This window comes from Physella acuta, unplaced genomic scaffold, assembly GCF_028476545.2.
Source record: "Physella acuta isolate Inbredline_101_S28 unplaced genomic scaffold, ASM2847654v3 ptg001696l, whole genome shotgun sequence".
NCBI lineage: Eukaryota > Metazoa > Mollusca > Gastropoda > Physidae > Physella > Physella acuta.
The window spans coordinates 30,142-54,340 of record NW_026733209.1 but is presented as its reverse complement, the minus strand read 5'-3'; the positions used below and the strand labels follow the sequence as shown (position 1 = coordinate 54,340).

At 39.3% G+C, this 24,199-nt stretch overlaps 1 protein-coding gene across 3 annotated transcripts; it reads right to left on the bottom strand.

Moving 5' to 3' along the window:
* Positions 1–302: 302 nt before the first annotated feature.
* Positions 303–24,199, bottom strand: LOC131929927 (metalloreductase STEAP3). 3 transcript variants are annotated; one of them, XM_059286318.1, is made up of 4 exons: positions 24,040–24,199; positions 4,629–4,677; positions 3,514–4,494; positions 303–2,576 (listed from the first exon to the last, which is right to left on the bottom strand). In XM_059286318.1, exons 3-4 carry the CDS (start codon positions 4,316–4,318, stop codon positions 1,765–1,767), a joined length of 1,617 nt encoding a protein of 538 aa, XP_059142301.1. In that variant the 5' UTR covers positions 4,319–4,494; positions 4,629–4,677; positions 24,040–24,199; the 3' UTR covers positions 303–1,764. The 3 variants fall into 3 exon arrangements, with proteins under 3 accessions (XP_059142301.1, XP_059142302.1, XP_059142300.1); XM_059286319.1 differs by lacking the exon at positions 24,040–24,199 and adding an exon at positions 22,120–22,230; XM_059286317.1 differs by lacking the exon at positions 4,629–4,677.

Sequence of the window (24,199 nt, the reverse complement as noted above, 5' to 3'; positions counted from 1 at the left end):
AATGCATGTTCCAAATAAAATTCGGTTTCGGTTAAATTTCGTAACTGTTATGGTTCCGTGTCCAGCTAAATTTCCAGATTAGGTTAAACTCACAAATCTTGATAAAAATCCGTTTTCAAAGACAGTTTTCGTTTCCTGTTAAATTTGAGGTTGAGGTGAAGTGTTAAGCTTTTGGTTTCGGTTTAGAGAAAAAGACCACTATTAACCTAGCGCCCGCTGTATCTCTCCCTCTACGGGCCATTTATCTCGTTAAAGAGATAAAAGACGATCCTTATAGTTTATACATAGTTTTCCTCCCTTAATGTTTCAGTCACACGACGGTTTATAAATAGGTTGCTTCCTTTAATCTTTCACAATACAGTTTATACATAGGTTCCCTTTATGTCGTAGTCACATTTATATATAGGTTGCTTCCCTTTATGTCGTAGTCACATGACAGTTTATACATAGGTTGCTTCCCTTTATGCTTCTGACACTATACATTTCGCGCACGGTTTCTACCCTTGATGGGTAAAACACAACTAATGCATAAAACATATCACTTTGTGTTTTTAATAACATTGTAATGAATGAAAAAATGCACGCTAACGCAACGCTCGGCCTAACAATAGTCACAAAGACCAACAGGAAAAATTCAGTGTGACAAAGAGACACGTTCCACAGAGAAGTATCAAGTTTTATAAATGGTCAAAATTCAGTTAAACAAATTCAACAAAATGGCAGCTTTCTCAAAATGACGAGTTCCATAAAACGACAAGTTGTATGAAAAAGCAAGTTTCATAAGATTAAAATTTTCATAAAATTACATTTCCATAAAATGACAAGTTGTATGAAAAAGCAAGTTTCATAAAATTAAAATTTTCATAAAATTACATTTCCATAAAATGACAAGTTGTATGAAATTAGTTTCTTAAAATTCAAATTTCCATAAGAGACACTTCCATAATATGACAACTTCCTAAAAAAAAATTCCATAAAATAACAAGCCCTTAAAACTACACTTTCACATATTGACAAGTTCTATAAAACTACACTTTCATATATTAACAAGTTCTATAAAATTACACTTCCATAAAATGGCAAGTTCGATAAAATTACACGTCCTTACAATAATACTTCTGTAAAATGACAAGTTCCATAAAATTACACTTACATTAAATGATAAGTTCCATAAGATTACACTTTCATAAATTGACATATTCCATAAAGTTATACTTCCATAAATTGATATATTCCATAAAGTTATACTTCCATAAATTAACAAGACACATAGAGTTACTCTTCAGAAAATGACAAGTTCGGTAAAATTACACGTCCTTAGAATAACACGTCTTTAAAAACGTCTGTAAAGCAACAAGTTCCATAAATTACACTTCCATAACATGACAAGCTCCATAAAATTACACTTTCATAAATTGACAAGTTACATAAAGTTACACTTCCATAAATTGACAAGATACATAAAGTTACTCTTCAGATAATGACAAGTTTGATAAAATTACACGTCTTTACAATAACACGTCTTTAAATACGTGGCAAATACGTGACAAGTTCCATAAATTACACTTCCATAACGTGACAAGTTCTATAAAAGTACACTTTCATAAATTGACAAGCTCCATAACGTTACACTTCCATAAATTAACAAGAGACATAAAGTCACTCTTCAGTAAAATGACAAGTTGGATAAAATTACACTGCCTTATTATTACACTTCCATAAAATGACAAGTTCTGTAATACGACAAGTTCCACCCTACGAATCTCACACAGCAGAGCACTCACACTGGGCATTGACGGACGTGGACGGCTTGGTGACCTTGACCTCGCCCTGTGGGTTACCGACGCTGTTGTCGCAGCAACAAGACCGATCCAGCTGGATGCCGTCGTACCCGTTGGCCATCTTTTCATTGAAATCATGAACCGTGGTGATGCTGTTCTCCGCCCGAGTCACCACTGCAGGGAGGTCACCCTCACTCACCCTCTCCCAGCCCCGGCGGATTTTCCGAAGGTACCCACTCAAAGGGGGACAACTGAAGATTAATCGAAGGAGTATGACTAGAAGGGGAAGTAATATACTCAGGCAGGTTATAGAACGGAAACTTTTCCATGGTCCGGATTTAACCCAGCCCGGGGCCCCCATAATGCAGACGTGACCCACGGAGAGGACCAGCATGGCGAAGCTCAGTTTGGAGTGGACGCACCTCCATTCTGACCAGTTGAGGGACTCCCCGACAGAAGGGATGGACGTGACGGCGATGACGGCCATCAGCACAAAAGCCGTGATCCCAACCAGGCAGGCCGCTTCCCCCTTCCAGACCATCCAGGCTTTGCTGCCGGAGAGGATCAGGTCCGAGGTCAAGGTCGAGTTGGCCGGGAGGGTCACGGTGACCCTGTGGTACCACGAGCTGTAGTAGGTGGGCGACATCATCAGGGTGGAGGCGATGGCGTGGATGGTCACGAGCAGGAAGCTGATCAGACCGAACTGTTTCCGGCTCTGGAGCCAGGTGTCCAAGAGGCGCGGAAACCGTTTGTGTTTGGTGCCGTTGTACACCTGCAGCACTGAAGCTATTTGACCTGTAAAAAAATAATTGTTCAAATATCACTGATCTTTAAAAAAACAAATGTTAAAATATCACGCACATAACCTAAAACAACATTCATCGACAGCTATAAGAGACTAAGACATATTCCGCGTCGCCAGATAAAATTATAGACGTGTAAGACATTAAAATACAGACTACAGTAACTCTGATTTCAATTCTTTTCTAGTCTTTAACAAGATACCTGGGATAATTGGGGAAAACGTTACCTTCCATTAGAGGGTACCGCTGGAATATTGATAAAAATTCCTCTCCAAAAAAAAAGAACATAAAAAGGTATTTTTAATGTGGGACACATAAATCCAATATTTCACGGTAAGCGTGGGTGAATTTAATTCGTAGCTTAGATCATGGGATATAAAGACAGGTGCGCATTGTGTTGAATCAGGTTTTGTCAATACAGATGATAGAACTATTAAGGTTTCGGGGAATGCGCATATGAAACGGGTGGGGTTCGGTACCTTCAAAAAGCTTAAAAACCACTGATGTACACTGTTCAAATCTTAACTTTTCTTCTCTTCTTCTTCTTCGTTCTTAATTTTTGTGTTGGAAGGGATCCCCCTCCAACACAATTAAGGATACGTGTCAACTGGTTATGCGCCATTGAGGCCATTGACTCCGATTTCAGCCTGCTTTTCTTTTTTGAATTTGCTTCCATAGCCTTTGTCCAACCAAGAACAAACTACAAGGCAGCAGTTGTTTGACTAGAAGAGTGGCTGTCCCCAGTTAACGAGCCTCATCAGCCCAAGGGTTAGAACTCGAGGCTTTTCAGTTTAGCAACCATGAGCTTAACCGACTCGACCACTTAAAATTTAGGGGACGTTTTTTTACGTCTTTTATATTGTAAATCTTTACAGTTAAATGTTTTCTAAAAACACCTTTTTAATCATGAAAAATGCCTGTATCATTACCTGGTAGATATGTAAGCGCTAGCACGGTTATCGCGGTCATACACAGAGGCTTGTTCAGCACTTTCAAGAAAATCTGCTCCCAGCTGAACTCCGATGCCTCTATGAAGTAGATATACACAATATACAGCGACCACAGGTTGAAGATGCCGAACGTCAAGAAAATCGGCACCTTCCAGTGTGAAAACACCTTGAGAACAAACTCCTCCAAAAATCTGGCAGACTTAAGCCCGCCCACATCGACGACGCGGAAGCCCATATTTTTTGCAATGTCTCCGACCTTCGCTCTGGCCGTGGGGTGATCGCTGGCGATGAAAACTTTATGGTTGCCGCCGGCTTCCCCGAAAGATTCCATGGTGTAGGCGGATATAGAGTTAAAGCCCTTGACGACTTGGGCGTTGGGTAACACGGTGGCCAGGTGTTCGGCGTTGGAGTGGGCGGCGTACCGGAACTCGCGGTTAGACACGTCGATGATAATCTTACCCGTCGTGGCGTCAGCGAAAGGCTGGAGTGTAAATTTGAAGTCCTCCATGTGGATGGCCACGAATATGACCTCGCATTTCCGGATGCATTCGGACACGGAAGTCAGCTCGACCCCACACAGGCAGTCCCTGGTGAATAGAAGATTGTCTTTCCTGGCCTCCGGTCGTCTGCTGCCGATGACCACTTCATATCCGGTCATCGTGAGACGTTTGGTCAGGGCTATGGCGAAATTTCCGGTGCCGATAATACCGACAACAGGTTTTCCGTTCCTCAACTTTGACCTCGTTGTATTACACATTAGTGGTACTAAAGTCTCGTCCGCCATCTTGATTTATCTACGTGTATATCACAATTTGGTTCTTTGATTTTAAAAACAAGGATATTTGGCACCTAATTTAACTTCTTTTCTTTTAACTATACACACATCTTATTCTACATCTTGGAATAACAAAAACAGCTGGTTGCATGTACGACAGTCAGGGTTTTTAACTGCTAGCACATCTGTGAATAAAGAAATAAAATTAAATCACTAACTTAATAAAAGTATATAATATATTTTTAAACACTAAACAATGTTATATTTCAAATAACATTTTAATAAAAAAAATTGTTTAAATAATTCCTTAAGTACACACCAATCTGTAAAAAGGCGCGTTATTTTTTCGTTCACATCATCCGCCAAACCTGACGATGCACAAACTCTTTGTTAATGAATAATACAAAACACATTATTAGCATTTAAAACCAACAATAAAGGTAAACACCCGCATCATATGAGTGATGGGTTGGTAGGGGCTATAACAGCTGGTCACAGAATTACCTAAGCTGGAGTAAAGTCCAACCAGAGAAACATGAATAATTCTAATAATTATCTCTACTATCATAAGGATCAGTATAATTATAATAACTCACAAACTGTATTAACAAAATCAGCATACAAAAATCACTACTATCGTAAAGATCAATATAAGTATAACCACAAACTGTTATAACACAATCAGCACACAACAATCACTAATATATTAAAGATTATAACCACTAACAAACTTTAAGAACACAACCAACACACATCAACTATATATATATATATATATATATATATATATATATATATATATATATATATATATATATATATATATATATATTGATTAGTTTCAGTGTTTTTTTATGATGAACACACCACAAGTAATACATTCATCGCAGTCTAACAGACTATTTGTAAGAAAAGAGTAAGTTTACCTATCTGTAAAGTTTACCCATCCCAACTCCAGCAAATACAACTGTCTTTATGTATATCCAGCAAAACCAAAGGTCAAATCTCAAGTATATAATTTACTTGTCTGGGGTCAAGTGGTGTATTAAAATAACAAAACAAAGCGTCATGTAAGCGAGAGGTGTACATATTTTAACACTATTCAAACACGTTATGTAAGTTACGCCCCAGTCGTCTTGAAAATACGTCCAGGTATCCAATATTTACACGGCACTCTAGGGGTAAAGAGATGAATTTTATGACAGAAATGTTTATAATGAAAGACAGCGGAGTAGGCAGAGCTTTATTATGGAATGGGGAGGTAGGGAGTAGAAAAATTTTCATTCATATATATATATATATGTATATATATATATATATATATATATATATATATATATATATATATATATATATATATATAAGGTCAAAGCCATAGATGTAAATATGTAAACATGCACAGATGTGTAGAATCAGCCCCAATGTCTCTTCGTCCAGTTTTTTTTTTTTAAACCAGGCATCTCTTAAATGTACTGTTTACTTTTTTAGGATAAAATTGTTCACTAAAATTACACAGCTATTAGGCACAAAAAGCAAAAGTTTTCGATTAAGCCCAATTATATGCAATCATATCTCATACTTATGGATTAGTTTATGTACATCAAGAAATCAAAACTAAGTAACATCAAATTTACTTACAAGTAGTAGTAAAACTGTGTCCAAAATTACGAAATAATTCAAAATCAAAGCGAGTTTATATTCAGATTTAAACGGTTAAGATTTTCAGTAGCTTTGGCAGTACACTAAAGTTTGGATTAAACTGACAAGGCGTTAAACCTAATTAATTATGTTAATGAATCCGTCTCGCAAAGAGACAATCCACTGTGCTAGCTGATATAAAGCGCGGCCATTGTTTTAGATTCACCATATCGAGGGTGAAGCGAAACAAGGGCTATTCAAGATTGTCCTCTCTGAGGTAAGGACATCTTCAAGATGGTACTCTATAACTACGATAAGGACATTTAAGATAGCTCAGATAAAAAAAAATTAGACTGAAGTTCGAAATAAAATTTAAAAAAAAAAACGAAAATGTTTCATTCTTAAAGCGTAATTAAAATGTCTAAAAAGATTATAACGAATTAAAAAAAAACACAGCGAACCTATTGTATAGAAATCTCCTGTAAAAATAAATCAGGTTTTTTTCTCTTGATTTTTTAATACATGTAAAAACAACGCCTCAGCTGTATTAACCCACTACAGTATATAATCAAGGTCTGAATTTTTATGTCTACCGTATGGATAAGATAAACACGTAGAGCTAAAAATAGATTAAAAACAAATTCATCATTTTTAAAAAATCGATGACTTTTATTTAATCGCGGTCATTTAAATTCCGCATATCTAAGCAAAGATCTGAGTTAGGGTATTCCCACGTTGATTGAAGTTAAATTATGATCGTTATCTCGTTAACTAGATGAGGGATGTGAAATTTGCAGCAGGCCATATACAATGTTTCTTTCAGGCCTCCCCCCCCCCAGAAACATGTCTACCCCTCCCCCCCCCCCCCCCCCAAACGAAATATAATTTATTTAGATAATATGTACTTTAACCAGTGTCCCCCGCCCTCCAGGAAAATTTAGTCCGTTTTCCCCCCACCCCATCCCCCATCCCCAAAAGTTTCAAGTACCTCCCCGGAGAAAAAAGTCTGAAAGAAACACCAGTGAACAACAAGCCGAACTAACTTTTATCTGTTGTAGTTTTTTTAACTAGAGACGTTTCATAAAGTGACGTTTCATAAAGGGACGTTTCATAAAGGGACGTTTCATAAAGGGACGTTTCATAAAGGGACGTTTCATAAAGGGACGTTTCATAAAGTGACGTTTCATAAAGTGACGTTTTATAAAGTGACGTTTTATAAAGTGACGTTTTTATAAAGTGACGTGTCGTTTGTACGACACACTTTTACCTATCTGCTCAGCGGGTGATACACATAAAAGCGCTAGTGGAGAAATATACGTGTACGGGCTTAATAAACGTGACTTCAGTCACGCATATTATGTTCAAGCACATACATGTGTATTTAAACTTCACAACAGAACTATAATCTATATACAGTGTTCAATGCATAGGAATAATCTGAATAAGTGACTTTCCGAGAAATAGGGGCACTTTATTTATTTTTTGTATCTATATGTTGTTTCAAGTGTTTATAAACGTTTCAAATATTCATTTAACCATACCCAGAGTTTCTTCCAGGCATCTCTTCGGGGGGGGGGGGGCGGAACAAAGTCCACAGCCCCCCCCCCCCCCCATCCCCCGAGAGAGATGGATTTTACATAGCAATTATACACTTTTACTAGTTTCCGCCCCCCAACCCCGAAAAAATGTTGACTCCCCCCCCCCCCCCCCCCGGAGAAAAACGTCTGCGAGAAACACTGACCATACCGCACGCCCATAATAAATTATACCATGCTGTACAGTAAATGCATATGTCCTCTTTATCCGACGTTGCTAATTGCATCTCGTACGGGCGCAACTTCCAGTACTATATTCCATTTTTGTTTGAGTGTTAATACCTGTAGTATTTATTGGCATTTTCTATGATATTCTTTTTTTTCTGTTAAGAATGAAAGAATATTTTAATATATTTGTATCTATTTTTGTGATATTTTAACGCAAAATAAAAATTTCTTACAATACGTACACAAGCTTTAAACGAATGAGTCACTAATAAATTAGCCACATAGAAATTGTTGACACTGTGGTAAATTCATAAGCATACATATAAGATAAGTGTATACACCGATATATATATATATATATATATATATATATATGTATATATATATATATATATATATATATATATATATATATATATATATATATATATATATATATATATGTATGTATATATATGTATATATATATATATATATATATATATATATATATGTATATATATATATATATATATATATATATATATATATATATATATATATATATATATATATATATATATATATGTATGTATATATATGTATATATATATATATATATATATATATATATATATATATATATATATATATATATATATATATATATATATATATATATACTAGTACAATAGAAGCGATGGGGTGAATAGACGCGATTGTTTGTCCTTAGTACGTTGTCGTAATTTGACACCACTGAGTTCAACAAAGGGTCAATGCTAAAGCCGCTAGGACAAGGTGGCCATATTTTAAGACCAACGAACAGTGCGATCAAACAAACGTCAACAAAATGATTTCTGTTAGCGGAAGTAGCGAGCAAACGACAAGTCGGCAGCCGCAATGGTCGACGGGAAACCGCCCTGACGTAATCCGATGACGTAGGCTGGCAGAGATGTACTTCGGTGGGCGAAGAAAGACGGAAATTGCTGTCATGATAGAGAAATAGGTTTAAGTACTCGGTTGGATTAAGGAGTGGGCAACAAAAAGTCACACGGAAAAAAGTCATGGAAAATAAGACACAAATGGTCAGCATTATGCCCAGCCGTCTTTACTTTTTTTAACGTGAGTTAGCTACACATCCGAGCTGGATTACTTTTAATTATGCGTTAATTAACCCTCACCCACCTACCCGCTTGAACAATTTACAAATGTTTCAACCAATGAAACATTCGGGATATCAGAAGGTGTCAGATTATTACACCTTAGGTCAAACAAGAAAACAAACTTTTTGTCAATTATCTGTCAATTATCTTTTTTTTTCAATCCAAACAAGAAAACTAATTTTTAAAAATTATCTTTCTTCAACCAAGCTTTAAATAAACTTGGTTGACAAGTAATTAAAACTCCAGACGTCACACTGAGTGTGTGCATGTATATGTGTGTGTGTGCGTATGTATATGTGTGTGTGTGTGCATGTAGATATGTGTGTGCATGTACATATGTGTGTGTGCATGTATGTATGTGTGTGTGCATGTATGTATGTGTGTGTGTGCATGTATCTATGTGTGTGTGTGTACATTTATGTATGTATGTATGTATGTATGTATGTATGTATGTATGTATGTATGTATGTATGTATGTATTTGAGAGATAATTAAGTAAACAGGAAGTCAGACATGTCTATCGCGACGACGTCACTACCTCAAGATTGAAAATAACGAGCGTGATTGATTTTATGCACTCGGCGAGCTTGCGATATAAATAGAAAATAAACAAAAGGCTAATTAGATTTTTATTGACCGTCTAATTAAAGTCTGGTGTTTGAATGCACATAGTCCCTAGTCTTGTTGTAGTAAGGTGAGCAGAGAATGACTGGGTGTTTACTCAATCAAAGTGTACATACATAACTATTTCAATTACAACGTATACATGACTTATATGATATATTGAATGTTAGTTTACATATGTAACATGACACCTTAAATAACACCTCGTACGACACCTTACATGACATCGTATATGACACCTTAAATGACACCTTATATGACACCTTACATGACACCTAACATGACACCTAACATGACACCTTGTGTGACACTTAAGATGACACCTTTTAAAAAACCTTACATGACACCTTACATGACACCTTATATGACACCTTATATGACACTTTATATGACACCTTACATGACACCTTAAGGTGAAACCTAACATCCCATTTAACACGACAGTTTGTAACACCCTTTTAATGACACCTTACATTATAACGTATATGACACCTTGCATGACACCTTAAGGTGACACCTTGCATCCCATTTAACACGACAGTTTGTAACATACTTTTAATGACACCTTGCATGACACCTAACACCCCATTTAACACGACAGTTTGTAACACACTTTTCATGACACCTTACATTATAACGTATATGACACCTTGCATGACACCTTAAGGTGACACCTTGCATCCTATTTAACACGACAGTTTGTAACATACTTTTAATGACACCTTGCATGACACCTAACACCCCATTTAACACGACAGCTTGTAACACACTTTTCATGACACCTTACATTATAACGTATATGACACCTTGCATGACACCTTAAGGTGACACCTTGCATCCCATTTAACACGACAGTTTGTAACATACTTTTAATGACACCTTGCATGACACCTAACACCCCATTTAACACGACAGTTTGTAACACACTTTTCATGACACCTTACATTATAACGTATATGACACCTTGCATGACACCTTAAGGTGACACCTTGCATCCCATTTAACACGACAGTTTGTAACATACTTTTAATGACACATTGCATGACACCTAACACCCCATTTAACACGACAGTTTGTAACACACTTTTCATGACACCTTACAGTACTCGTCGTTCAACACATGACATGACATCTCACCAGACACCTTATCCGACACCACGTTGTATCAAATGACAACATACATAACATCTTATATGACACGACACTTTATATAAGACGTTACATAACACCATACACGACACTTTACCGAACTCTTTAAAAAAGCTGGGTCAGCCTTGTCTAGCCAGCATCACGTCAATGTACGTATACATATATTTATTACAAAGCATCATCGTTGGAGTTTAACATATGCCTGGCTAATCAAGAGGGGGTGGGGGGGGGGGGGCATGTATCAGTTGGCCATGGGCGGCATCTATTGTTACATTAATATCAAGACTATTTTTTTAATACTGAAATATTCTTAGGGTTTTTTTTAATCAAACTCAAATCTTTTTTTTTCAATCCAAAATCGTAATCTACTATACAAAACCTCATTTATAATTCTTGATTCAAAGAACCCGGAACTAACTCCAAGACCTCGGCTAAAAATACCCAAAGTACAGCACTCAGTCGGATGTAAGACAAAAGAACAAGTCTGTTCTAAGGTTTCTCTAACCGACCAGAAACCCGGCGACGACCAGAGATGTTTCTGTTGACAAACTTTGATCACACGCCCAAATCCGGAGCGACCAAATGATTTAACGTCTTCAAATGTTGCCAGGAAAACACACAAACGCTGGCGAAACCAAAAAAAGTTGCAAAAGTTCATGAAAAATTTAACAGCCATATTTTTTTGGTCGATATTCTGTAAATTTTTATTAGATACACTTGAATGAAACAATCGAATTTCCAGGTCAGTAACCATGGCAACGATATACAATACTCGGCGTAAGTAGATCGAGTTTTCGCTCAATTATTCCACTTGGTAATCGCATTATTTACCCAATCATTGCTAGAGTTGACGTATAAAATATCGATAGGTGATAAAAAGTTAGTCTCATTTTTATAAAAAATGTTACAATTAATTGTAATACAAGCAAAGAGTAAATTAACGTATGGAGAGAATACCATATAAAATAAAAAATCTAGTATGAATACTGAAGGTAAAGTATTCAAGAATACTTTAGTTGGATATAACAATACCTGTATAATAAGGTTAAAGTATTAATTGAATACTAAAAGTATAATATTACCTCAACACTAAAGGTAAAATAGTCATTGAACACTGCAGGTAAAGTATTATCATTAACACTTCTAGTAACGTATTACCTGAATACTAAAGGTAAAATATTCATTGAACACTACAAGTAAAGTATTACCATTAACCCTTCTAGTAACGTATTACTCAAACACTAAAGGTAAAGAATTACTTGAATATGAAAGATTAAGTATTGCATGAATACCTAAAGGTAAAGTATTACTTGAACACTAAATGTAAAGTATAAGTTGAAGATTAGCAAAGTATTACCTTAGCAATGAAGGTACGCTAAAGGTAAAGTATTACCTGAAGATTCGTTAAGTACTATCTTAGCAATGAAGGTAAAGTATTACCTGAGCAATGAAGGTAAAGTATTACCTGAGCAATGAAGGTAAAGTATTACATGAACACTAAAGGTAAATTATTATATGAACACTAAAGGTAAAGTATTACCTGAACACTAAAGGTAAAGTATTACCTGGTGAAGATCAAAGCTCTACCTGTGCGCATAAGGAATCAAATGTCTGAGACTGTTTTCTTGACAAATGTTTATACGCGCAGGGTTTGATGTGGGGTGGGTATTATAATAGCTTAGGGGAAGGGGGCGGAGGTGGAAGCAGACGAACTACGTATTAGTTTAAACTTTTAGAACAGGATATTAGCATGTTGAATGTACTGGTAATACAGCTCTTGGTTAACTAAAAAGTTTGAATTGTTAACTTGAAGTGCCTGAAACGATATCCTTTGTTGTTAGTTTTTTTTCTATTTTAAATTTCGCATTTTAAACCACTTGGCAGGCGTATTTAAAAAATACAGAAATGTTTGTCTAAGAAAAGTTTAGAGTTTAGAGGACTAGTTTTTCAAACATTATATATATATATATATATATATATATATATATATATATATATATATATATATATATATATATATATATATATATATATATATATATATATATATACATATATACATATATATATATGTATAGTAGATTTAAAGCTCCTGATTTGTTATATTAAATCCGATGCCAGATTTGATCAAATAAGTTACAGTCGTGAATTTAGAGTTAAATTTATCTGTGCTACATGCGTAAAAAATAATGTTAAACTAATGTTAAAATTTCTAGTCTTCTTCTTCTTCTTCGTTCTTAATTATTAGTGTTGAAGGGGGTCGAGATTTATCGACCAGTGGGTTTGAACTCGAGACTTTGTTCGAGTTTATCAACCATGAGCTTTTTGCCGACTCGACCGCGACTCCAACACAATTAAGGATTACGTGTCAACTGGTTATGCGCCATTGAGGCCGTTGACTCCGATTTCAGCCTGCTTTTCTTTTTGCATTTGCTTCCATAGCCTTTGTCCAACCAAGAACAAACTACAAGGCAGCAGTTGTTTAATTTTGGAGTTATCTCTCCTAGAAGAGTGGCTGTCCCCAGCTAACGAGCAGATATTACTTCTATTATATCTATTTCTGTCGTATTTAATTTGCGTCAGTGCAAAAAAAATATGTTAGAAAGACCAGAGCAAACTCCCTCAAGGACGCTATGTACTGTGTGTGTGTTTGTACTTTTAGGGTATTGTATACCATAAGCTTTATATTGAACTTTAGCGTGTTTTTGTAGAATCGGCCTTATGCCGTAACCAGGGTAGAGAGATAAGCTGTTGAGAGAAACACCATATTTTTCTTCTAAATCAGGAAGAGTAAAATAAATGTCGCCAAAGAAAATTTTTCCAAGAAATCGACCGAAGAACGCGTCAAGACAAAATAGTGACCGGAAATTTTTAAAGAACGCAATTTAATTTATTTATTTATTTATTTGTTAGCAAAGAGTTTAATAGGCATGAAAAGTCTGTTTTCTGGCAACAAAACCTGGAACCATTTGGAACCAGCTTTTCAAGTCTATTTAGATCATAAACCAGAGTCTAGACATTTAATGACTTGCCCAAGTATAGCGAAGGAACACGCCTTGAACAGTGTGTTTCTTCCATTCCCAGGGGGGGGGGGGGGGGGGGGCACTTGAAATATTTTTTTTGGGGGGGGGGCTGGAGGGGGACTAAAATTTCCGGGGGGGGGGGGGGGTGGGGGGGGCGCACACTGTTAAAAGTATATTTTCTATATAAATTCCATTTTGTACAGGGGGGGGGGGGGGCGGCAGACTTTCTTCGGGGTGGGAGCCCCCCAATAGATGCCTGGAAGAAACTCTGGACTTGAATAGTGACCTGACGAAAGATGGGCTACCAAGGGGACAGTTGAAAAACTTGGAAGGTTTACGTCTGCGGCCTTTTACCAAAGTGAGATGTCAAGGTATTAATGTTACCCACCAAAAAGTTAAAATGACAAGATACTACTAGATTATAATTCATTGCTCTAATTATGCAAGTAACAATTAATTAATTTATTTTATCAGATGAATATGCAAGTTTGCGTATGCTAAAATCGTGAAAAAACAGAATTTGTAAGACGGATGGGGGTCGCGTGATGAGCTAATGTTTGACAAGGTGTTCAGTTTCCTTTACACTAAGATCACGTCGAGACTAATTTGTCACGCTGACACCGTTCGCTGTTGACCAACGTGACAAAACTTAAGCAGACGTGTGGCTGCACCAGGGAATGTCGACCTTTTGGGACATCAAATGGCGGGTGTATGTGTGTTCGTTTAGTTACGTCTGATGTAAAACCGCGTTTTTTAATTGATGGGTAGGGGGTATCAGAAAGGTAGTTTGTTTAACTACTATGTAAATCAGAAGAGTGTATAAAGGCTGATCTATTGGTTCTAAATAGAATAAAAATAATTAAGCATCCAATTAAGTCAAATTTAATGTCGGATTGCATTGCTTTCATGTCTTGACCCACGTGCCAACTTTGAAACGAATCTGTCAGTAAGAAGTGCCCGAATTTTTGCTCGAGCGTTTCGGTCTAGACAGACAGACAGACAGATAAAGCAAGTTAAATAAAACCTTGTAAAAATGGGTGTCCAGTTCTAACACAGACTACGACGGCTTGCAACATACTACTGCAAATGGTAACTGGCAACATAGTACGGCAACATTTGGACAACTACGGCAAACAGAATATAGAGCACTGCACCTTGTCAAAACTCAGATTAACATTCTTTGATATCATTAACTCCTATCCCATCAGTTCACACATACATTAATATGATTTGCGTTGTATTTTTTGTTTGTTTATGTCCAATGTTTCATTTCACAATTATAGTTTAGTATCAATGACTCAAAAAAAGTTTGTTGACCAATACCAAAATGACGTAACACGGTTCTTAGTTTCTAGTCAAGTTTTAAAGCCAAACTATATGACAGCGTTAGAGATGCCTACAATTAGCCAGAAAAATATCCTTAAAAATAATCCCCCCACCCTACAACCGACCCCACCACTCACCCCATCTTTGAAGATATCCACAACTATTTACATATTATCATTAAATTCTTAAGTTCCATCCCCGCGTAGGTAGGTCAATGACACGAAAACGAGAACATTAATCGAAACACGAAGTAGCACCCATTCACCAAGCATCTAGACACCACTCCACCCATACATATGGTGTTGCTGACATCACTCCACCCGTACAGATGGTGTTGCTGACATCACTCCACGCATACAGATTATGTTGCTGACACCACTTCACCCATACAGATATTGTTGCTTACACCACTCCACCCATACAGATGGTGTTGGTGACACCACTCCACCCACCCATACAGATGGTGTTGCTGACACCACTCCACCCATACAGGTGGTGTTGCTGACACCACTCCACCCATATAGATGGTGTTGGTGACACCACTCCACCCATACAGATGGTGTTGGTGACACCACTCCGCCCATACAGATGGTGTTGCTGACACCACTCCACCCGAACAGATGGTATTGCTGACACCACTCCACCAGATGGTGTTGCTGACACCACTCCACCCACACAGATGGTGTTGCTGTCACCACTCCACCCATACAGATGGTGTTGCTGACACCATTCCACCCATACAGATGGTGCTTCTGACACCACTCCACCCATACAGATGGTGTTGCTGACACCACTCCACCCATACAGAAGGTGTTGTTGACACCACTCCACCCATACAGATGGTGTTGCTGACACCACTTCACCAGATGGTGTTACTGACACCACTCCACCCACACAGATGGTGTTGCTGACACCACTTGACAGACCAGACGGTGTGTACGTGACAGCCCAGCATTGAGAGCGACGTCTGACGTGAGCCACCCACGCATCGATCTCGCTGTTATCGATCTCTTCTGATTTAATGGGCCGGTAATTATCACACCGGCTCAGGGCACGCACACATACAATAAACCCCAGTAGTACTCACACACACATACATACTAGACTATAAACACGTACATATTTTTCACTCAAGTACATAAACATACAAATACGCTCACGTGCACACAATATATATATATATATATATATATATATATATATATATATATATATATATATATATATATATATATATATATATGTAGTATATATGTAGGACATAACACAAATTAACACACACATATATTCTTACACATCAACATACACACTATACAATAGTTATGTCTGATTAACACTTTGTAATTAATGATAGATTACTGAACAAATCTAATTATACATATGAGGTCACTTGTGCAGCAATAATAAAATAAAAAAATAGATAAAGCAACATGTTCCAGTTCCCAAATATATGTGCTTCTAACCACATGACATGATCTGTGAAATGGTTTACCTTATTATATCATATGTGTATCCATGCGACAGAGGCGTATCCTTAGTATCATGAATTTGGTCGAGTTATAACATCCATGCATGAAAATTATCCTATTATTGAAAAAAATATCCAGATTGTTTTTTTGTAAAAAGAAAAAAAAACATACGTATCAAAACATTACACAAAATCTGATTGATCAGGTGTAAAGTCAACTAAAAAAAAGTAATATTCCTTACCATTTCGTTATTACGCAATGACCGTCTACCCCCCCCCCCCCTCCCCCGGGGTGACAGCATGGTCAGCTGATAATACCACGCTAAAGTGACGCATCATGATTGGCCAAGACGGTTGGTACCTAGACCTACATTACCTGCTTCTAAACTTTTTTTTTTACAAAAGACAAGTTCCGTTCACGTGAGGATTATGATTAACTCTTCATTTCGAAATACTCTCTACCAGGGTTACATATTGCGATAGCATGTAATATAGTCGACTGAATGAAGCGGTAGAGTGCTAGTCCACCCCCCCCCCCCCCCCCCCCCCGAACCAACGAAATAGAATTTATATACACAATATACACTTTTACCAGTGTTTGGACCCCCCCCCCCCCTCACGACTCCACCATTCAACGAATGAAATAGAATTTACATATATAGTGTACACTTTTACCAGTGTCCTAACCCCCGCCCCCCCCCCCCCCCCAAAGAAAAAGCCAGAAAGAAACACTGCGAAGTGGACGTGTTACCCATTTGACAGTAGACTCAGACTTGGAGCTCCGCCTTAGGGGTCGTCCATAAATGACGTCACACTCGTAGGGGGGAGGGGGTCCGTAATTTTGTGACAGTGTGTGATGAGGGGGGGGGGGGGGGTTCAGATGGTGCGACGTCACACTTTTGCATTATAAAAAAGCAATGTTAGAAAACGAATTTTAGTCGTTATTTCGCGTTTTAGAAAACTGTTTTAATAAATTGCAATAGGAATTTATTAAAATACTCTATTTTGACAGTTCAGACACGATTTTAGAAAAATATATATAAAATTTTATATATATATAAAAAATTCAACTTCAATTTTGAGGGGCGTGGGTTGTAGGTTGAGGTGTGACGTCATTTTAGGGGGGTCTGGCTTTTGTGACAACGTGTGACGGAGGGGAAGGGGGGAGGTAAAAATCATTTTAAAAAGCGTGACGTCATTTATGGATGACCCCTTATCCCCAAAATCCCCACCGTTCGGCTAAAGTAAAAGAGTTGCCTTAGAGAATAAAAGCTGTAGACAGCTGGAAACAGTACATTTAACAGATAAATCCTAACCCGCCTAATTAAAACACCTACAGATGTGTCTAATCCTACTAAACCCTGGCCAATCTAGAACAACTTCCCGTAACCTTAAGTAAAAATTGTAATTCCAATAAAGTCAAAGTGCTTATAGCAGCAGTGTGCTAGTAGTCTACGTGTAGCAACAGTGTGCTAGTAGTCTACGTGTAGCAACAGTGTGCTAGATCTAGTAGGCTACGTGTAGCAACAGTGTGCTAGTAGTCTACGTGTAGCAACAGTGTGCTAGTAGTCTACGTGTAGCAACAGTGTGCTAGTAGTCTACGTGTAGCAACAGTGTGCTAGTAGTCTACGTGTAGCAACAGTGTGCTAGTAGGCTACGTGTAGCTACAGTGTGCTAGTAGGCTACGTGTAGCTACAGTGTGCTAGTAGGCTACGTGTAGCTACAGTGTGCTTGATCTAGTAGGCTACGTGTAGCTACAGTGTGCTAGTAGGCTACGTGTAGCTACAGTGTGCTTGATCTAGTAGTCTAAGTGTAGCAACAGAGTGCTTGATCTAGTAGGCTACATCATACATGTAGCAATAGCGTGCTAGGACTAGTAGTCTACGTGTAGCAACAGTGTGCTAGATCTAGTAGGCTACGTGTAGCAACAGTGTGCTAGGTCTAGTAGGCTACGTGTAGCAATATGTGGTGTGAGACATAAATAAAACATTCCAAAGGTAGCCTTGGTAACAAACTGCCTAGAAGAGATGTGTGTTGACAGAACAAGGGTTGAAAGGTCAGGTTTTACAGAAGCACGTGAGGTGTAAGTTTAGGGAGGGGGTGGGGTCACGAGGTGGCTATGTATCGTAGTGTGGGAGTGGGGGGTCAGGAGGTAGCTGTGTATCATAGTGTGGGGTGGGGGGCAGGAGGTAGCTGTGTATCATAGTGTGGGGGTGGGGAGGTAGCTGTGTATCATAGTGTGAGGGTCGGGTTAGGAGGTAGCTGTGTATCATAGTGTGGGGGTGGGGTCAGGAGGTAGCTGTGTATCATAGTGTGGGGGTGGGGAGGTAGCTGTGTATCATAGTGTGGGGGTGGGGTCAGGAGGTAGCTGTATATCATAGTGTGGGGGTGGGGAGGTAGCTGTGTATCATAGTGTGGGGTCAGGAGGTAGCTGTGTATCATAGTGTGGGGGTGGGGAGGTAGCTGTGTATCATAGTGTGGGGGTGGGGTCAGGAGGTAGCTGTATATCATAGTGTGGGGGTGGGGAGGTAGCTGTGTATCATAGTGTGGGGTCAGGAGGTAGCTGTGTATCATAGTGTGGGGGTGGGGAGGTAGGTGTGTATCATAGTGTGGGGGTGGGGAGGTAGCTGTGTATCATAGTGTGGGGGTGGGGTCAGGAGGTAGCTGTGTATCATAGTGTGGGGGTGGGGAGGTAGCTGTGTATCATAGTGTGGGGGTGGGGTCAGGAGGTAGCTGTATATCATAGTGTGGGGTGGGGTCAGGAGGTAGCTGTGTATCATAGTGTGGGGGTGGGGAGGTAGGTGTGTATCATAGTGTGGGGGTGGGGAGGTAGGTGTGTATCATAGTGTGGGGGTGGGGTCAGGAGGTAGCTGTATATCATAGTGTGGGGTGGGGTCAGGAGGTAGCTGTGTATCATAGTGTGGGGGTGGGGAGGTAGGTGTGTATCATAGTGTGGGGGTGGGGAGGTAGGTGTGTATCATAGTGTGGGGGTGGGGAGGTAGGTGTGTATCATAGTGAGGAGGTGGGGGTGGCTGTGTATCATAGTGTGGGGTGGGGTCAGGAGGTAGCTGTGTATCATAGTGTGGGGTGGGGTCACGAGGTTGCTGTGTATCATAGTGTGGGGGTGGGGTCAGGAGGTAGCTGTGTATCATAGTGTGAGGGTGGGGTTAGGAGGTAGCTGTGTATCATAGTGTGAGGGTGGGGTTAGGAGGTAGCTGTGTATCATAGTGTGGGGTGGGGTTAGGAGGTAGCTGTGTATCATAGTGTGGGGGTGGGGTTAGGAGGTAGGTGTGTATAATAGTGTGGGGGTGGGGTCACGAGGTAGCTGTGTATCATAGTGTGAGGGTGGGGTTAGGAGGTAGGTGTGTATAATAGTGTGGGGGTGGGGTCACGAGGTTGCTGTGTATCATAGTGTGGGGGTGGGGAGGTAGCTGTGTATCATAGTGTGGGGGTGGGGTCAGGAGGTAGCTGTGTATCATAGTGTGGGGGTGGGGGGCAGGAAAGTAGCTGTGTATCATAGTGTGGGGGTGGGGAGGTAGCTGTGTATCATAGTGTGGGGTGGGGTCAGGAGGTAGCTGTGTATCATAGTGTGGGGGTGGGGAGGTAGGTGTGTATCATAGTGTGGGGGTGGGGAGGTAGCTGTGTATCATAGTGTGGGGGTGGGGTCATGAGGTAGCTGTGTATCATAGTGTGGGGGTGGGGTCATGAGGTAGCTGTGTATCATAGTGTGGGGGTGGGGTCATGAGGTAGCTGTGTATCATAGTGTGGGGGTGGGGTCAGGAGGTAGCTGTGTATCATAGTGTGGGGTGGGGGGGGGTCAGGAGGTAGCTGTGTATCATAGTGTGGGGGTGGGGTCAGGAGGTAGCTGTGTATCATAGTGTGGGGGTGGGGTCATGAGGTAGCTGTATATCATAGTGTGGGGGTGGGGTCATGAGGTAGCTGTGTATCATAGTGTGGGGGTGGGGTCAGGAGGTAGCTGTGTATCATAGTGTGGGGTGGGGGGCAGGAAAGTAGCTGTGTATCATAGTGTGGGGGTGGGGGGCAGGAAAGTAGCTGTGTATCATAGTGTGGGGGTGGGGAGGTAGCTGTGTATCATAGTATGGGGGTGGGGTCAGGAGGTAGCTGTGTATCATAGTGTGGGGTGGGGGGCAGGAGGTAGCTGTGTATCATAGTGTGGGGGTGGGGTCAGGAGGTAGGTGTGTATCATAGTGTGAGGGTCGGGTTAGGAGGTAGCTGTGTATCATAGTGTGGGGTGGGGGGCAGGAGGTAGCTGTGTATCATAGTGTGGGGTGGGGGTCAGGAGGTAGCTGTGTATCATAGTGTGGGGGTGGGGTCAGGAGGTAGGTGTGTATCATAGTGTGGGGGTGGGGGGCAGGAAAGTAGCTGTGTATCATAGTGTGAGGGTCGGGTTAGGAGGTAGCTGTGTATCATAGTGTGGGGTGGGGTCAGGAGGTAGCTGTGTATCATAGTGTGGGGTGGGGTCAGGAGGTAGCTGTGTATCATAGTGTGGGGGTGGGGGGCAGGAAAGTAGCTGTGTATCATAGTGTGGGGGTGGGGTCAGGAGGTAGGTGTGTATCATAGTGTGGGGGTGGGGGGCAGGAAAGTAGCTGTGTATCATAGTGTGGGGGTGGGGTCAGGAGGTAGGTGTGTATCATAGTGTGGGGGTGGGGGGCAGGAAAGTAGCTGTGTATCATAGTGTGGGGGTGGGGTCAGGAGGTAGGTGTGTATCATAGTGTGGGGGTGGGGGGCAGGAAAGTAGCTGTGTATCATAGTGTGGGGGTGGGGTCAGGAGGTATGTTGTGTATCATAGTGTGGGGGTGGGGGGCAGGAAAGTAGCTGTGTATCATAGTATGGGGGGGGGGAAGGCCCAGGAGATCGAGATGCGGCCAGAAATTAACACGGCCACACTTGGGATTGTTAGGGTGGTATCACCAACTGTAGGCTAAAAGAAGAATATTATGCCACGTTTGTTGTGGATCTAGCAAAAATGTTAAAGTTAGGTAACACAGTTGCTAACCCTATACATTCACGTACATTCTTAACCCAATGTGAAACAGGAAGAAAAATTATTTGACAATCAAGTGCCTACCGACCCCAGTATTCTACCACGTATACTGTTACACAATTATTCATTCAATCCAGCAGTTGCTTCAGTTAAGTATAGGGAGGTGCTGTATGAGTGGGTGTGTGAAGGTATTCACTGTAAACCCCTTTCCACACAGCACTTTAAAAATAAATAAAAAATCAATACCTCATTGTTCTTAAATTCAGTTGGAAACACTGATGTGGTCAAAATATCCAATTTTAAAATTATAACGTACAATGGATAACAAATATCTAGCCCCCCTTCCCCCTACACATGGGTCACCAAAATGACAGCTATTTTACATATAGCTACAGCTAGTTACAACAGCGAGCTAGTGCCGTTGTTAATACTCTCGATGTCAACGTTTTGAATTTCGGATACCACTTACCTACCACTAATAATATATCTATAAACACGGATGAGGAAGTCCAAACAGGATATATATATATATATACATATATATATATATATACATATATATATATATATATATATATATATATATATATATATATATATATATATATATATATATATATATATATGTATATATATGGATGTGTGAGTCCCCAACTACTTATATTTACTTACATCCTGATGTAATATATCAGTGCGGCGAGTGTGTGGTCGGTTGAGGAAGAGGTGGGATAACGTTAAATCTTTGATAACGCAAGATTCAATATCTGCTGAAAGAGAACGATTGTTGCTGAACTGTAGGTCACTGCGACTTTACGAGTTGTAAAACGAGTTCAGGGGAGTGTGTGTTCTCGTGCTAGGGGTGTCTGTACACAATCACACACCGGTTAGGTGTATTCAATATAGGTTTATAAAGATGAAACTTTAGTGTGTTGAGAGGGGGAAAATAGCTATAAATAAAACTTCACACACAGTCAAGTTAATTAAACGAAAGTAAAAGTATTAGATCCATACGTTTTACAAACAAAATGAGAGTAGGTTTAAGAATACTAGAGCTTTGTACAGACATCTGGTTGGCGAGGGGTGGGGGGGGGGGATAAGGCACTGCACCGAAATATCATTAATCTACAAAATGTATTTTTAAAAATGTCAGAAAGAAACATCAGGGGACTAAGGATGGTCCATTAAATGACATCTCACACCTAAGAGTGGTGGTGGGTGGGGGGGGGGGGGGTCTGACCTTCGTGACAATCTATGACGCGTGTAAGGGGTCAAAATGTTTTGCAAAACATATTTACATTGTAAAAAGAAATATTTTTTTTAAATGTATCAGTTTTAAGCAACCTCTCGGTATTTTATAACTTTTAATTAGTTGAAACATTGTTTCGACAGATAATTTTAGGTTTTTCTTTTTTAATTTGGTGTCACCAAGCGCGAACCGCCCCCCCCCCCCCCACTCCCTCCCCGCAACGCCAAAGTTTATAGCAAACATTACATTGTAAAGCAGTAACGTAATACATTTTTTTAAAGGAACACAGTTTAAATGTAGACCCTGGGGTACAATACTCTAAGATTAATCATGTAATAAGTCTAAGACTAATTATATCACTAGGCAAAAGGGTCTAAATATTATCCTAAATATTAAACTGTAGGGCTTTTGTGTCCATTCAATATTGCCTTCTACTCAGTTACCTAACGACTGCTACAACTGTTTTAAATCTCTTCATTACCTACATTACTACTACAACTCTCTTCATTACCTACATTACTACTACAACTCTCTTCATTACCTACATTACTACTACAACTCTTTTAAATCTCTTCATTGCCTACATTTTTACTACTACAACTCTTTTAAATCTCTTCATTACCTACATTACTACTACAACTCTCTTCATTACCTACATTACTACTACAACTCTTTTAAATCTCTTCATTACCTACATTACTACTACAACTCTTTTAAATCTCTTCATTGCCTACATTTTTACTACTACAACTCTTTTAAATCTCTTCATTACCTACATTACTACTACAACTCTCTTCATTACCTACATTACTACTACAACTCTTTTAAATCTCTTAATTACCTACATTACTACTACAACTCGTTTAGTCTGTCAAAATTGTCTTTCAGTAATCGATTGTCATTTAGGCCTGATAATTGGGAATTACATAAAAAATTCAAGCGAATGTAGATCTATAGACCTACATAGAGAGTATATAGGCCTACATAGATTACACAATATAGGCCTACATAGTACATAGACTAGACGATATAGGCCTACATACACTATATATATAGGCCTACATAGACTAGACTATATTGGCCTACATAGACCATACTATATAGGCCTACTATACTAGGTCAATGTGACACTCTGTAATCAGTGTGTGTAGGCTACTGTGTACGTGTAGATCTAGATTAGATCTAGACTAGTACTTAACTTTGTAGATCTAGGCCTAGAGTAGAATTTATAATGAATGGATAGATCTATCTAGATAAAATGCACCTTGGCAGTGGCAACTTTGAACTCAAGTTCGTAAAGGTCAATTAAGGTGTGTTGATTAATTTAAGGTTAAATGTAAACTTACCTTAAAGTGTGGTATTGTTAGTCCCACTAAAAAAAGCTTTCGTCATTGCGAAGAATGTGTGTAGCCAAGGGAGAGAAGCGACTTTTTGTTTAACAGCTGTGTGTTCGCTAAATTCTCAAACCCGAATGTTTTCATTCACAAGCACACAACTCCATTCCAA

Coding starts and splice junctions, on each gene's coding strand:
- LOC131929927 (XM_059286318.1), bottom strand. CDS start 4,318: ATGGCGGACGAGACTTTAGTACCACTAATGTGTAATACAACGAGGTCA. Junction 2,577..3,513: donor AGCGCTTACATATCTACCAG/GTAATGATACAG, acceptor ATTTTTTTACAG/GTCAAATAGCTTCAGTGCTG.